The sequence below is a fragment of the Meles meles genome, chromosome 1 (genome assembly GCF_922984935.1).
Source record: "Meles meles chromosome 1, mMelMel3.1 paternal haplotype, whole genome shotgun sequence".
In the NCBI taxonomy this organism is placed as follows: domain Eukaryota; kingdom Metazoa; phylum Chordata; class Mammalia; order Carnivora; family Mustelidae; genus Meles; species Meles meles.
In genome coordinates, this window is record NC_060066.1 from 10,765,731 (window position 1) to 10,780,870 (window position 15,140).

The 15,140-nt window shown below is 43.5% G+C and overlaps 1 protein-coding gene across 1 annotated transcript in view; it reads left to right on the forward strand.

Annotated features, from left to right (window-relative positions):
* The window catches only part of ADCY8 (adenylate cyclase 8), a 221,859-nt gene that overhangs the window by 70,869 nt on the left and 135,850 nt on the right, over positions 1–15,140 (forward strand). The window contains exon 3 of the mRNA XM_045978186.1: positions 2,951–3,081. Coding sequence (XP_045834142.1) covers positions 2,951–3,081 — 131 coding nt within the window. The remainder of the gene's footprint in view (positions 1–2,950; positions 3,082–15,140) is intronic.

Here is a 15,140-nt window from a genome sequence, read left to right on the forward strand (position 1 = left end):
ATTTTCATACAAACAGCAACACTCATTCCTACTTGTTTAAAAATTTTAATATCTAATTAGAGTGAGCACACTCACAAATAAACCGACATAACTGCGTTTGGGAGCAAGCCCACGGGCTCCTGGCCAGCATGGGGCTGGTGTGGAATAGAAGCTGTGGGCATTTAGAGAGCTTCTTATGAGCTGGGGACTTTCAGCCCCGTAAGTGCCCAGCTGACAGGTGTGAGGGAGGGCAGTCCCTCTGAGTACCCACTGAGTCAGGTAATTCAGAGCGCTGGTAAGTGGAGGTCATCCAAGAGAACTGTTCCTTCATTCAGGCAGTACAGGAACTGAATCAGAGGTTGGTGGAGGTTACCATCAGGGCAGAAACCAGTAGGTCACCATGGCAAAGGATTAAGGGGTACTTCACAGAACTGTTGTCACTTCAGCAGAGCAATTGGAGAAGGCATCCCAGGGGCAGGTCTAGGACGATCGGAGGAACGCGTGGCTTATGTGAATAACCACCTGTTTTAGAACGCTCAGGTGGCCAGCCTCTGGACCAGGAGTGAGTATATGCCTTCTTCCTGAGACTTGCCACTAAATGTTTAGGCTCTGCAGATCTGAGTTCTCCTCACTTGTTCTGTGCCTGACTCTGAGTCTTGAAGACAGTCTGAGTAGAAGCCCAGCCTTTCTCCTTTACCTCTGTGGCTCTTGCAAGGCTCCCAGGACCTTATCTGTGGTGTATGGAACAGTCTGCCCCAAGTCACTGGGTTCTCTGTCCACACTGCTAGTGAGGGGCTGCCCAGACTTACTGTCATAGTGTTTGTCAAGCTCCTGCCCTTGTGGGACCTCTCTGATACCATGACTATCACTTCTTGAGCCTGTCATTCTGAGACAGAGCCTGTAAGCCCCCCAGGGAATTCAGGATCACATCTGTTTGTTCAGTCATGTATTCATAGTAGCTAACAGATTGGTCTACAGCAGAATCTCAGTAAACATGTGTGGAGTGAATGAATGAGTGAATTTCAAAAGAGACCGTGTCCCATAACCTCAGTACTTGCTGTGTCCATCCCCCCGTGGCTGTGGCACCCTCTCTAGCTTTCTACAAGACTGCTCCTCCTGCCCTTCAGATTCCCACTCCAGTCACCACGTAGGGTCCTTCACTGACTGTTCAGCTAAAGCAGCCACCAGCTCCCCTTCATCACTCTTCCGGGGTCTATTTATTAGCTCTAGAACTCTGGCTCTCCAGAGGCAAGTGCCATGTTGGTTTTTGGTTTCTTACTGATCCTCCATGCCCAGCACTGCACCTGTCACATGGCACCTTTCCCTTAATATGGTAACTGAATGAATAAATGGCTGAATTACGATCCAAGTTCCAGTGGAGTGTTGGGAGGGGGACCACAGGCATGGTGTGAGGTTTCACGAAGCATTTGCCAAGTGCCTGACTTTGGACCGTTGGATTTCACATGCATTCTTTGGCTCTCGGGTTCCTAATATGTAAAATGGGATGAACATTGTAACTTACTGCCTCCTACAATTAATACCAGGTTTTGATCAACAGTAGGTACAAAGCATTTGGTGTGCTACAGTGTGAGTTGTCAGTAAAAAGAAGACACTGTCTATAACCCCAGAGTTGGTCTCTTACCAGGGCTTACACCTTCACTTTGCCTGCAGTAGAGACAGGTCAGTGAGATGTCTTTCCATTTGCAAGAGTCTAGGGGAGTGGTGAGTTCTTCCCAAAGCTGTTAGGAATCACTGCTGTTTGTAAGCCCAGAAGTGCTGCCTACATGGGATGCCTGCCTTTTCCTCCCGCAGGACAAGCATCTGCATAAGATAATCTCCTGAATCCCTCACCATCTTTCATCTGCACAGACTCTGCTGGTCACAGTAGAGAATCCAGTCATGAGCTGGGCACAATCGCTGCCATCTCTTTGTTCACTGTTTGATTAGGAAGCATTTATTGAGCGCCTACTATTTTCAGGCACTGAGTTCCGCCTCAAAGCTGTGATTAGCACCTACTCCCATCCAGCAACAATGCATGAGCAGGGCCATGGATACCGGGGAAACTGGCAAATAGCGCTAATGAGGACAAAATGGACATGATGCAGGGTCATTTTCAAGAACCATGTTTCTTAGTCTCACAATGAGGCAGCTTTCAAGAGAGGAGAAGCCTCATCATATGAAGCTCCTGGGGCACTTCGCTGATAAAGTCTTTTGCATGGGAGCAGAGTCAAGGAGAGCAGAGAGGAGGGTGGGAGTTCACGCCAGGCCCATCACAGGTTTTATTTCATAGAATGTTCACAGCAACTCTGGGGAGCAGATGATTTTATTGCTATTTGCCAAATTAGAAACTAAGGCACAGAGATGCCCAAGCTCACCTAATGCTGTGATTGTTCATAATGGAGACAGGATCCAAACCCCGATAACCCCCCCAAAACCAGGGCCGTCCCAACTACCCCCCCACCAAAGTCCCATCAGAGAATAAGGTGATAAAGGATTTCCTCCTCTCCCTCTACTCTCTCCTTACACTACACAGGGCTGGCTCATTCTAAGCTTTCGGCTATCAGCATAAGCATCAGTCCATCCCAAAGGTCCTTTCTATCCTGGTTTGAATCATGTCATGCTCTGATCATGACCTGTTCTTGTCTGGCACTTGTCACGTTTTGTGAATGTGTATGGGTACATTTGAGTGGGTATTATTGAATGCTTGTATCCCTGTTCGCATGTAAGCTCCCCATAGTAGGGCACCCTTCCATTTGGATCACCACTATCTACCCAACATCCTACATGGTGCCTGGTACATAACACATACTTGGTAGGTATTGGTTGTGTTCAAGAATGGCATGAAGTTAGCCATTCGTCAAGAAAGTCATCCAAGGGCCCCAAGACTTCTGTGTGGTGCACACCCCACCCCCCATCTCAGACTTGCTGGTCAGCCTTAACAAGCCTGTCCTTCTGCATTGCTTCGTTCCAGGAACGGCTTGTGCTGTCTGTGCTCCCCCGCTTTGTCGTCCTGGAAATGATCAATGACATGACCAATGTTGAAGATGAGCACTTGCAGCACCAGTTCCATCGGATCTACATCCACCGTTATGAGAACGTCAGGTAGGAACCGCGGCACCCTCCCCCCAGCTCCATGTGTGATCTGGGTGTGCCCCTGGATGCTCCCATCTGACTGCCATGACTTCTGTCTGCCTGAATGTCAAAGCCTTTCTACATTTGGTTGATTAATTCATTAACCAGTGATTATTCATCACAGAATACCTTTCCAAATTAAGACTCAAGGAGAATGTCAGGGAAATGTAATTATATTGGCTTGCCTTGCCTTTATATTTTAAGTGGAAAAACAAAAGCCTTTTACATTATGATTGAAAAAAAATAATTCCCAGATGTGATCTGGAGACCTCAGGAATGATCACATAGCTCTTCCCTTTATATCACTTATAACTTTCTTCAAACCAATATGAAAATGATCACAGCTGATTTTTATTTTGTAAACATATTTTTGCCTAACCATCCATCCATCCATCTACCCGTCAATCCAACTACCCACCCTCCCACCCACCCATCCACCCAACCTACTCATCCATTCAACTATCCACACTTGCACCCAACTACCCACCTACGCACCCATCCAACCATCCCCGTACCCTTCCACCCAAATACCCACCCACCCAGTCATCCACCCATCTACCCACCCACTCATCCAACCATCCACCAACCCATCCACCAAATTATCCATCCACCCACTCATCCATCCATCCACCCATCCTTGAACCCACCCACCCTTCTATCCATCCATCCATCAGTGCCCTCTGTGCCCAGAACTGCCAATATGGTATGAACTGAAAAATCAGAGGTGGGGGTTCCTTGATGAAGCAGGCCAGATTTAAAATTCCAGTTCTTCTTCTTCCTTGTGTGTGACCTTGGGTGATTTACATAGCTGAATCTCCGGACCCTTCCCTGTAAAATGGCATTTTAATAACCACCTTGCAGAGGTTGATGCAGATGTTAGGCGTGAAGATATATAAGAAGCACAGAACAGGGGTAAGCCTATAGTAGAACATTGGCCATAGTGTAGATGGCTTCAGACATGGCTCCTAATTATAAGTAAAACAAGCTAACCCTGGTTGATTTAAAAGAAGCCTGTATTGTGTGGAGCACTGGGCGTGATGCATAAACAATGAATCTGGGAACACTGAAAAAATAAAATTAAATTAAAAAAGGAAAAGAAAAAAAGAAAAAAGAAAAATTCTGTAGAAAGGCTGAGTAGTGGCTCACAGAATAATTGGGGAAGGATGGAGAGGCGGGCTCAGCAGATGGGCCAGAATCACAGCAGAGCCCTAGGCCAGTGAGGATCCTGCCTTCACTGCTCCTGCAGAATCCACTGCTTATGCCACCGACTCTGTTGCCTACCCCCACACAGCTGTCACCTCTTGGATTCCTCCTGCAGTCCCCCAGGACCTGGATGTGGCTGCCTCTGCCCTGCCCCAACCCCCTGCTCCCCCTGCCTCTTTGCACTGTGAGTTAAAGCCTGGGGCAGTTGTGGCTGATTGGCTTAGCCCAGTCACTCACCAGAAGTGCAGATTTTTCATGAGAGGATTAATAAACTAAGAACATCTTTTTAAAAATGCCTGGAAAACAGATAGCTGACATTTCAGCTTGCACAGTAGAATTATATCTCCCTTCCACTAAATATTATAGGGTGAAAATTCCCAAACGTCGGGGGAAAACTTATATGTTAAACAGCTCTAAAACTGACCAATGTACCTTCTTGGTTCCTTTCTTCCTGACTTTGGTCAGAGGGAAGAACAACTTTTCCTTCTTACCAGCCTCTCTGGGCATTCAGCTGGCATGCTGGGACACTCATTTGAAAGGAATTCCAGCAGAAGGCATGGTTCTAACCCAGCAGGGGTATCCGTAGAGATCATTATCAGAGTTTTGTCCAAAAATAGAGCTTTACTGGTTAAGATGCCTGGGTTTGTAAAGCAGCCTTTTGTCAAATAGCCACTCCCATAAAAGATACTCCCCAGGTCCACCAATTGGTCCAATTGATAATGCAAACTCATTAAGACCAATTGTAGACAACAGGAAGTATCTATAATTATAATACAGTGTGGGATTCTATTTTTATTTTTTTTTAATTGTGTTAGGTTAATCACCATAAAATACATCATTAGTTTTTGATGCAGTGTTCCAAGATTCATTGTTTATGCACCACACCCAGTGCTCCAAGCTATACATGCCCTCCTTAATACCCACCACCAGGCTTACCCATCCCCTCAACCCCCTCCCCTCCAAAACCCTCAGTTTGTTTCTCAGAGTCCGCAGTCTCTCATGATTCATCTCCACCTCTGCTAAAGTAAGCAAAGGGTACAAATAGATCATTAAAAGAAGAAAACCTAGAGTGAGGAAGGGGGTCAGGGTGAGAGAATAAGGGAAATCTTCCTAAAAGAGATGATTCTTATTTGCCTTATTGAAAATTGAGTCAGTTTAGTGAAAAATATAAAAGAAAAGGAATCCTAAACCAAGGGATTAATACAAGTGAAGGCTGAAAGTGAGATCTATCTGTCTATATCTGTATCTCTATATAACATATAACATTAATTATGTATATATGGTTATTATTATCTGATATTAATGATTATCATTATATATACATATATATGTATGTATGAAAAGAATATTATGAAAGTGCACCATAGAGAAAGTGATGGTACGGGAGGAATAATTACCCTTAATAAAGAAAATAAAGGACAAAAACAAATAAGACTATACACCCACACCAACATACTTAGGAGCCTTAAGTTCAATAAATGACATGTTTGGCTTTCTTTTTGCATCAATCCATTTTCAGTGCTTCCCTTAGTCAAGAACAACTGAAGTGGCTTCTCTCTTCCCTACCTCACCCATTTATTTTAAACCATTAAACAGAGTTCTTAATCTTGAGACTCACCCTCTCGCAGACGTGCACGCTGCACTAAATTAGAATTCGGTTTGCTAGGAGGAGGAGTCAAGATGGCGGAGAAGTAGCAGCCTGAGACTACATCAGGTAACAGGAGATCAGCTCGATAGCTTATCTAAACATAGCAAACACCTACAAATCCAACGGGAGAGCGAAGAGAAGAAGAACAGCAACTCTAGAAACAGAAAATCAACCACTTTCTGAAAGGTAGGACTGGCGGAGAAGTGAATCTAAAACGACGGGAAGATAGACCGCGGGGGGAGGGGCCGGCTCCCGGCAAGCGGCGGAGCAACGGAGCCCAAAATCAGGACTTTTAAAAGTCTGTTCCACTGAGGGACATTGCTCCAGGGGCTAAACCGGGGTGAAGCCCACGCGGGGCCAGCGTGGCCCCAGGCCCCGCAAGGTCACAGAAGGATCGGGGGTGTCAGAGTGTCGGAGAGCTCGCAGGTATTAGAACGGAGAAACCGGCTGCAAAGACAGAGCCGAGGACTGAACTCTCAGCTCGGGGTTACCTTGAACTGGTCGCGGGCTGGGTGAGCTCGGAGCGCGGCTAGAGGCTGGGGATACGGGAGTGATTGGGTGCTGTCCTCTGGGGGCGCACTGAGGAGTGGGGCCCCAGGCTCTCGGCTCCTCCGGGCCGGAGACTGGGAGGCCGCCATTTTCATTCCCGTCCTCCGGAACTCTACGGAAAGCGTTCAGGGAACAGAAGCTCCCAAAAGCGAACCCGAGCCGATTACTTAGTCCGGCCGCCGGTAAGGGCGGTGCAATCCCGCCTCGGGCAAAGACACTTGAGAGTCACTACAACAGGCCCCTCCCCCAGAAGATCAACAAAATATCCAGCCAGGACGAAGTTCATCTATCAAGGAGAAAGCAGATTCAATTCCTAAGACAGCAGAGCAATTCCAGAGGAGGAGAAAGCAAAGCACGGAACTCATGGCTTTCTCCCCATGATTCTTTAGTCTTGCGGCTACTTCAATTTTTTTTTCTTTTTTCAATTTTTTATTTTTTTTTCTTTTTTCAATTTTTTTTTCTTTTTTCTTTTTTCTTCTTCGCTAAATTTTTTAAAAAACTTTTACCCTTTTCTTTTTTAACGTTTTTTGACTAGTTCATCTAAATATATATATTTTTTCTTTCTTTTTTATATTTTTTTATTTGTTTTATTTTTTAAATTTTTTTCTTTTCTTTTTTTTTTTTCTTTCTTTTTTTTCAGAACCTGTTTTTTATCCCCTTCCCCCCCCCCCCCCACAATTTGGGGTCTCTTCTGATTTGGTTACAGCGCATTTTTCCGGGGTCTTTGCCACCCTATTAGTAGTTTATTTGCTCCTTCATATCCTCTTATCTGGACAAAATGACAAGGCGGAAAAAATCACCACAAACAAAAGAACAAGAGACAGTACCGAAGGCTAGGGACCTAATCAACACAGACATTGGTACTATGTCAGATCAAGAGTTCAGAATGACGATTCTGAACATTCTAGCCGGGCTCGAAAAAGGCATGGAAGATATTAGAGAAACCCTCTCTGGAGATATTAAAGCCCTTTCTGGAGAAATTAAAGAACTAAAGTCTAACCAAGTTGAAATCAAAAAAGCTATTAATGAGGTGCAATCAAAAATGGAGGCTCTCACTGCTAGGATCAATGAGGCAGAAGAAAGAATTAGTGATATAGAAGACCAAATGACAGAGAATAAGGAAGCCGAGCAAAAGAGGGACAAACAGCTACTGGACCATGAGGGGAGAATTCGAGAGATAAGTGACACCATAAGACGAAACAACATTAGAATAATTGGGATTCCAGAAGAAGAAGAAACAGAGAGGGGAGCAGAGGGTCTATTGGAGAGAATCATTGGAGAGAATTTCCCTAATATGGCAAAGGGAACAAGCATTAAAATCCAGGAGATGCAGAGAACCCCCCTCAAAGTCAACAAGAATAGGTCCACACCCCGTCACCTAATAGTAAAATTTACAAGTCTTAGTGACAAAGAGAAAAGCCTGAAAGCAGCCCGAGAAAAGAAATCAGTAACATACAATGGTAAAAATATTAGATTGGCGGCAGACTTATCCACAGAGACCTGGCAGGCCAGAAAGAGCTGGCATGATATATTCAGAGCACTCAACGAGAAAAACATGCAGCCAAGAATACTCTATCCAGCTAGGCTATCATTGAAAATAGAAGGAGAGATCAAAAGCTTCCAGGACAAACAAAAACTGAAAGAATTTGCAAACACCAAACCAGCTCTCCAGGAAATATTGAAAGGGGTCCTCTAAGCAAAGAGAGAGCCTAAAAGTAGTAGATCAGAAAGGTACAGAGACAATATACAGTAACAGTCACCTTACAGGCTACTAATGGCACTAAATTCATATCTCTCAATAGTTACCCTGAATGTTAATGGGCTAAATGCCCCAATCAAAAGACACAGGGTATCAGAATGGATAAAAAAACAGAACCCATCAGTATGTTGCCTACAAGAAACTCATTTTAGACGCGAAGACACCTCCAGATTTAAAGTGAGGGGGTGGAAAACAATTTACCATGCTAATGGGCATCAGAAGAAAGCTGGGGTGGCAATCCTTATATCAGATCAATTAGATTTTAAGCCAAAGACTATAATAAGAGATGAGGAAGGACACTATATCCTACTCAAAGGGTCTGTCCAACAAGAAGATCTAACAATTTTAAATATCTATGCCCCTAACGTGGGAGCAGCCAACTATATCAACCAATTAATAACAAAATCAAAGAAACACATCAATAATAATACAATAATAGTAGGGGACTTTAACACTCCCCTCACTGAAATGGACAGATCATCCAAGCAAAAGATCAACAAGGAAATAAAGGCCTTAAATGGCACACTGGACCAGATGGACATCACAGATATATTCAGAACATTTCATCCCAAAGCAACAGAATACACATTCTTCTCTAGTGCACATGGAACCTTCTCCAGAATAGATCACATCCTGGGTCACAAATCAGGTCTCAACCGGTATCAAAAGATTAGGATTATTCCCTGCATATTTTCAGACCACAAAGCTCTGAAGCTAGAACTCAATCACAAGACGAAAGCTGGAAAGAACCCAAATACATGGAGACTAAACAGCATCCTTCTAAAGAATGAATGGGTCAACCAGGAAATTAAAGAAGAATTGAAAAAATTCATGGAAACAAATGATAATGAAAACACAACAGTTCAAAATCTGTGGGACACAGCAAAGGCAGTCCTGAGAGGAAAATATATAGCGGTACAAGCCTTTCTCAAGAAACAAGAAAGGTCTCAAGTACACAACCTAACCCTACGCATAAAGGAGCTGGAGAAAGAACAAGAAAGAAACCCTAAACCCAGCAGGAGAAGAGAAATCATAAAGATCAGAGCAGAAATCAATGAAATAGAAACCAAAAAAACAATAGAAAAAATCAATGAAACTAGGAGCTGGTTCTTTGAAAGAATCAATAGGATTGATAAACCCCTGGCCAGACTAATCAAAAAGAAAAGAGAAAGGACCCAAATCAATAAAATCATGAATGAAAGAGGAGAGATCACAACTAACACCAAAGAAATACAGACAATTATAAGAACATACTATGAGCAACTCTACGCCAACAAATTGGCCAATCTGGAAGAAATGGATGCATTCCTAGAGACATATAAACTACCACAACTGAACCAGGAAGAAATAGAAAACCTGAACAGGCCCATAACCAGTAAGGAGATTGAAACAGTCATCAAAAATCTCCAAACAAACAAAAGCCCAGGGCCAGACGGCTTCCCAGGGGAATTCTACCAAACATTTAAAGAAGAACTCATTCCTATTCTCCTGAAACTGTTCCAAAAAATAGAAATGGAAGGAAAACTTCCAAACTCATTCTATGAGGCCAGCATCACCTTGATCCCAAAACCAGACAAGGATCCCACCAAAAAAGAGAACTACAGACCAATATCCTTGATGAACACAGACGCAAAAATTCTCGCCAAAATACTAGCCAATAGGATTCAACAGTACATTAAAAGGATTATTCACCACGATCAAGTGGGATTTATTCCAGGGCTGCAGGGTTGGTTCAACATCCGCAAATCAATCAATGTGATAGAACACATTAATAAAAGAAAGAACAAGAACCATATGATACTCTCAATAGATGCTGAAAAAGCATTTGACAAAGTACAGCATCCCTTCCTGATCAAAACTCTTCAAAGTGTAGGGATAGAGGGCACATACCTCAATATTATCAAAGCCATCTATGAAAAACCCACCGCAAATATCATTCTCAATGGAGAAAAACTGAAAGCTTTTCCATTAAGGTCAGGAAGACGGCAGGGATGTCCATTATCACCACTGCTATTCAACATAGTATTAGAAGTCCTAGCCTCAGCAATCAGACAACAAAAAGAAATTAAAGGCATCCAAATTAGTAAAGAAGAAGTCAAACTCTCACTCTTCGCAGATGATATGATACTATATGTGGAAAACCCAAAAGACTCCACTCCAAAACTGCTAGAACTTGTCCAGGAATTCAGTAAAGTGTCAGGATATAAAATCAATGCACAGAAATCAGTTGCATTTCTGTACACCAACAACAAGACTGAAGAAAGAGAAATTAAGGAGTCAATCCCATTCACAATTGTACCCAAAACTATAAGATACCTAGGAATAAACCTAACCAAAGAGACTAAGAATCTATACACAGAAAATTATAAAGTACTCATGAAAGAAATTGAGGAAGACACAAAAAAATGGAAAAATGTTCCATGCTCCTGGATTGGAAGAATAAATATTGTGAAAATGTCTATGCTACCTAAAGCAATCTACACATTTAATGCAATCCCTATCAAAATACCATCCATTTTTTTCAAAGAAATGGAACAAATAATCCTAAAATTTATATGGAACCAGAAAAGACCTCGAATAGCCAAAGGAATATTGAAGAACAAAGCCAAAGTTGGTGGCATCACAATTCCGGACTTCAAGCTCTATTACAAAGCTGTCATCATCAAGACAGCATGGTACTGGCACAAAAACAGACACATAGACCAGTGGAACAGAATAGAGAGCCCAGAAATCGACCCTCAACTCTATGGTCAACTAGTCTTCGACAAAGCAGGAAAGAATGTCCAATGGAAAAAAGACAGCCTCTTCAATAAATGGTGCTGGGAAAATTGGACAGCCACATGCAGAAAAATGCAATTGGACCACTTCCTTACACCACACACGAAAATAGACTCCAAATGGATGAAGGACCTCAATGTGAGAAAGGAATCCATCAAAATCCTTGAGGAGAATGCAGGCAGCAACCTCTTCGACCTCAGCCGCAGCAACATCTTCCTAGGAACAACGGCAAAGGCAAGGGAAGCAAGGGCGAAAATGAACTATTGGGATTTCATCAAGATCAAAAGCTTTTGCACAGCAAAGGAAACAGTTAACAAAACCAAAAGACAGCTGACAGAATGGGAGAAGATATTTGCAAACGACATATCAGATAAAGGGCTAGTATCCAAAATCTATAAGGAACTTAGCAAACTCAACACCCAAAGAACAAACAATCCAATCAAGAAATGGGCAGAGGACATGAACAGACATTTCTGCAAAGAAGACATCCAGATGGCCAACAGACACATGAAAAAGTGCTCCATGTCACTCGGCATCAGGGAAATACAAATCAAAACCACAATGAGATATCACCTCACACCAGTCAGAATGGCTAAAATTAACAAGTCAGGAAATGACAGATGCTGGAGAGGATGTGGAGAAAGGGGAACCCTCCTCCACTGTTGGTGGGAATGCAAGCTGGTGCAACCACTCTGGAAAACAGCATGGAGGTTCCTCAAAATGTTGAAAATAGAACTACCCTATGACCCAGCAATTGCACTACTGGGTATTTACCCTAAAGATACAAACATAGTGATCCGAAGGGGCACGTGTACCCGAATGTTTATAGCAGCAATGTCTACAATAGCCAGACTATGGAAAGAACCTAGATGTCCATCAACAGATGAATGGATCAAGAAGATGTGGTATATATACACAATGGAATACTATGCAGCCATCAAAAGAAATGAAATCTTGCCATTTGCGACGACGTGGATGGAACTAGAGCGTATCATGCTTAGTGAAATAAGTCAATCGGAGAAAGACAACTATCATATGATCTCCCTGATATGAGGACATGGAGAAGCAACATGGGGGGGTAGGGGGATAGGAGAAGAATAAATGAAACAAGATGGGATTGGGAGGGAGACAAACCATAAATGACTCTTAATCTCACAAAACAAACTGGGGGTTGCTGGGGGGAGGTGGGATTGGGAGAGGGGGAGCGGGCTATGGACATTGGGGAGGCGAGGCGAACCATAAGAGACTATGGACTCTGAAAAACAACCTGAGGGTTTTGAAGGGTCAGGGGTGGGAGGTTGGGGGAACAGGTGGTGGGTGATGGGGAGGGCACGTTTTGCATGGAGCACTGGGTGTTGTGCAAAAAGAATGAATACTGTTACGCTGAAAAAATAAATAAATAAATAAAAAGGGAAAAAAAAAAAGAAAAAAAAAAAAAAAGAATTCGGTTTGCTGCCCTGAATTTCTCAGCGGCTTCACCCTCCGGCAAAGAAGCCGTTCGTAGCAGAAGAGTCTGCAGATACCTGCTGCCACAATGGGCCTCTCTGGCCATCACAGAGGCGGTGGGCAGGGGGGTGGTGGATGGCAGCAGGATGCCCACAGCTCCTTCTGGTTTTGGGAAGATGACCTCTGGGAGGGGCAGTGGAGCCTCTCCAGCCCACTGCAAGGCTGTTAGTGCTAAAATAAGACCAGAGATGAGAACTAGACTGGCTGCTCTGCCCTGTTCAAGCCCCCAGAGCACACCAACTGCCATGGAGGGAACGTATTTTTAATTATTTCCCATCCTGTGTCTGTCTCTTCAGGACAACACACCGAGTTCATTCTTTCTTCTCTGTTGCTTTTGTTGTTTGTCGTTTAGTGACCCTTCCCCAAAAACGGTCTGCTGTAAGCATCTGACTCTGGGTTACAATTCCTATGATGGGTATACAGGTGTACATGTATCAGTACAGGGTATGGTGAGGCATGTGCAGGGCCTTTCCTGACCCAGGGGACTGGGAGCCAGTTGGTTAGGCTTCTCATTTCAGAGCACATTCTCTGAGCCACATCTCCTGCTAGACTTTGGCTGCATCATTTCATCTTTTGGGGCCTCATATTCCTAATCCAAAAACCACACTGTTTGCAATAAACAGACAATTTGGATTCTCATGTTGATTTCAGCTCTGTGCATCTGAGACTTCCCTAGATTCTCTCTGGAGACCCACTTGGCCACTTGATGTTTCACTGGATGCCTTTTGGGCTTCTGGTCCCTCCCACCCCAGCCCCATTCTATTTATTTCTCTTATTTTTCCTATGTATTTAAGGCACTTACATTATTCAGGGTAATATTGTCTGCTCTAACAAATCACTTCTCAATTCCACTGATTTAAATTCAATAACATTTTTTCACACAACAGCCCACTTCTGATGTTCCTGGTTGGCCAGTGACTCGGGGACAAAGGTCCCTGAGTTTTATATTTGTGCCCTCACCTAGGCCTCAGAGTTTTTGGCATTCGGCTCCTGGAGGAAAAAGTGTAGAAAAGGCACACCTGCTTCTTCACCACCCTGGCCCAGAGATGACACGTGTCACTTCTGTTCAGATTCCATTGATGAGACCACGATCGCATGGCCCTACCCAGACATGAGAGGAGAACAGAGTCCCCAGCTCAGTGGTGTTTCCTAGTGATGGGGAACATGGATTTGGGGGATGTTAGCGTCCCTCCCAAAGCTCCCTTCTCCTTCCTCTCGCCCAGCCCACACCACGTACATTGGCACATTTGCTGCCGCACATTGTTTGGATCTACTCAGGAGGCAGATTTGTCTTTACCTCTCTCAGTGATGGAGTGGACAGTTCGAGTAGACAGGAGAACCTTCATCAGGGATCAGAAAACCCTCAATTTTAGAGGCTTACTCAGTCTACCTGCTTTCTGGGCTGACTGTTCTTTCCAGCCAACCGTGTCCACATGTGAGGCCACCATACTGGCCATGTAGACCAGAGTTTCAAGTACACGCAAAATGAAAGTGAATGGGCCCAGAGAACCTGTTGGCTGGAAAGACCAGTCTGCATGGCAATCTAGTAAACACTCCCTGATTCCCAAAAATTTCCCCAAAGAGTAACACACCCTCCACTTATCAAGGACTATGTTATGATTTAGAAGTTACCCACTTGTACGTAATGATGCAGAGTTGCTTCAGTAATCTCTTCTTTATTATCAAGAAAATGGAAGCTCAGAGAGGTTAAATAAATTTCCCAAGGGCACACAGTTAGAAAGAAGTATCTACCCAGGACCCATGTTCCTAACGATTCTTTAGAACTGTGCTGAAGCTTTCTTGAAGTCTCTCTATTTGCAGAGTGACTATTAGGTAATAACACTTATTTTTAGCCAAATAAAAACTTACATCAGCAAATTAGATTTGAAAATTAACATGGCATCTTCAATACATGCTAAAATGAATACACTCTAAGATGATTACCATGGGAAGTTCCAAGTTCATACCTAGAGTCAAGAGATCTGACCTGGAACTCACCACTTGTTCAGACACCGTTGCATGAAGTACTGTGTATTCAAGAGACCACAAGAAATTTGATGATATTGGATCACTGAGCATATCTGAAACTCTTTTGACCTTTGGTCTCTGCAAATCCATTTCTACTGTCAGTAAGTTGCATGCCCCATAAGGGCTGTGATGGTTTTATCTACTCACCAATGTCATTCCACCACCTTGCACAAGTAGGCATTCCACTAATTAGTCACCGAATGAAAATGAACTGTTTTTAGAATAGACAGATAGATATTAATAGTTTTGGGTGAATGGATCTATTGAGTGGGTTGGACTAGATGACCTATAGGCCCTTCTACTTCCACCTGCCATGGCAAAGACCATCCTTACTTCAAATGTAGCATACCAGAGTGATAGAGTACAGATTCCAAAGCCAGGCTGCCTGGTTCAAATCCAAGCTTTTTGTGTCCATGGGCAAGTTACTCAGGACTCAGTATCCTTATCTGTAAAATGGAGATGGTCACAGTAGGTCCTACCTCATGGATTGTTATGAGGAACCAACAGGTTAATCCTTGTGGACTTAGGACAATGCACAGTAGATACTCTGTAAGTATT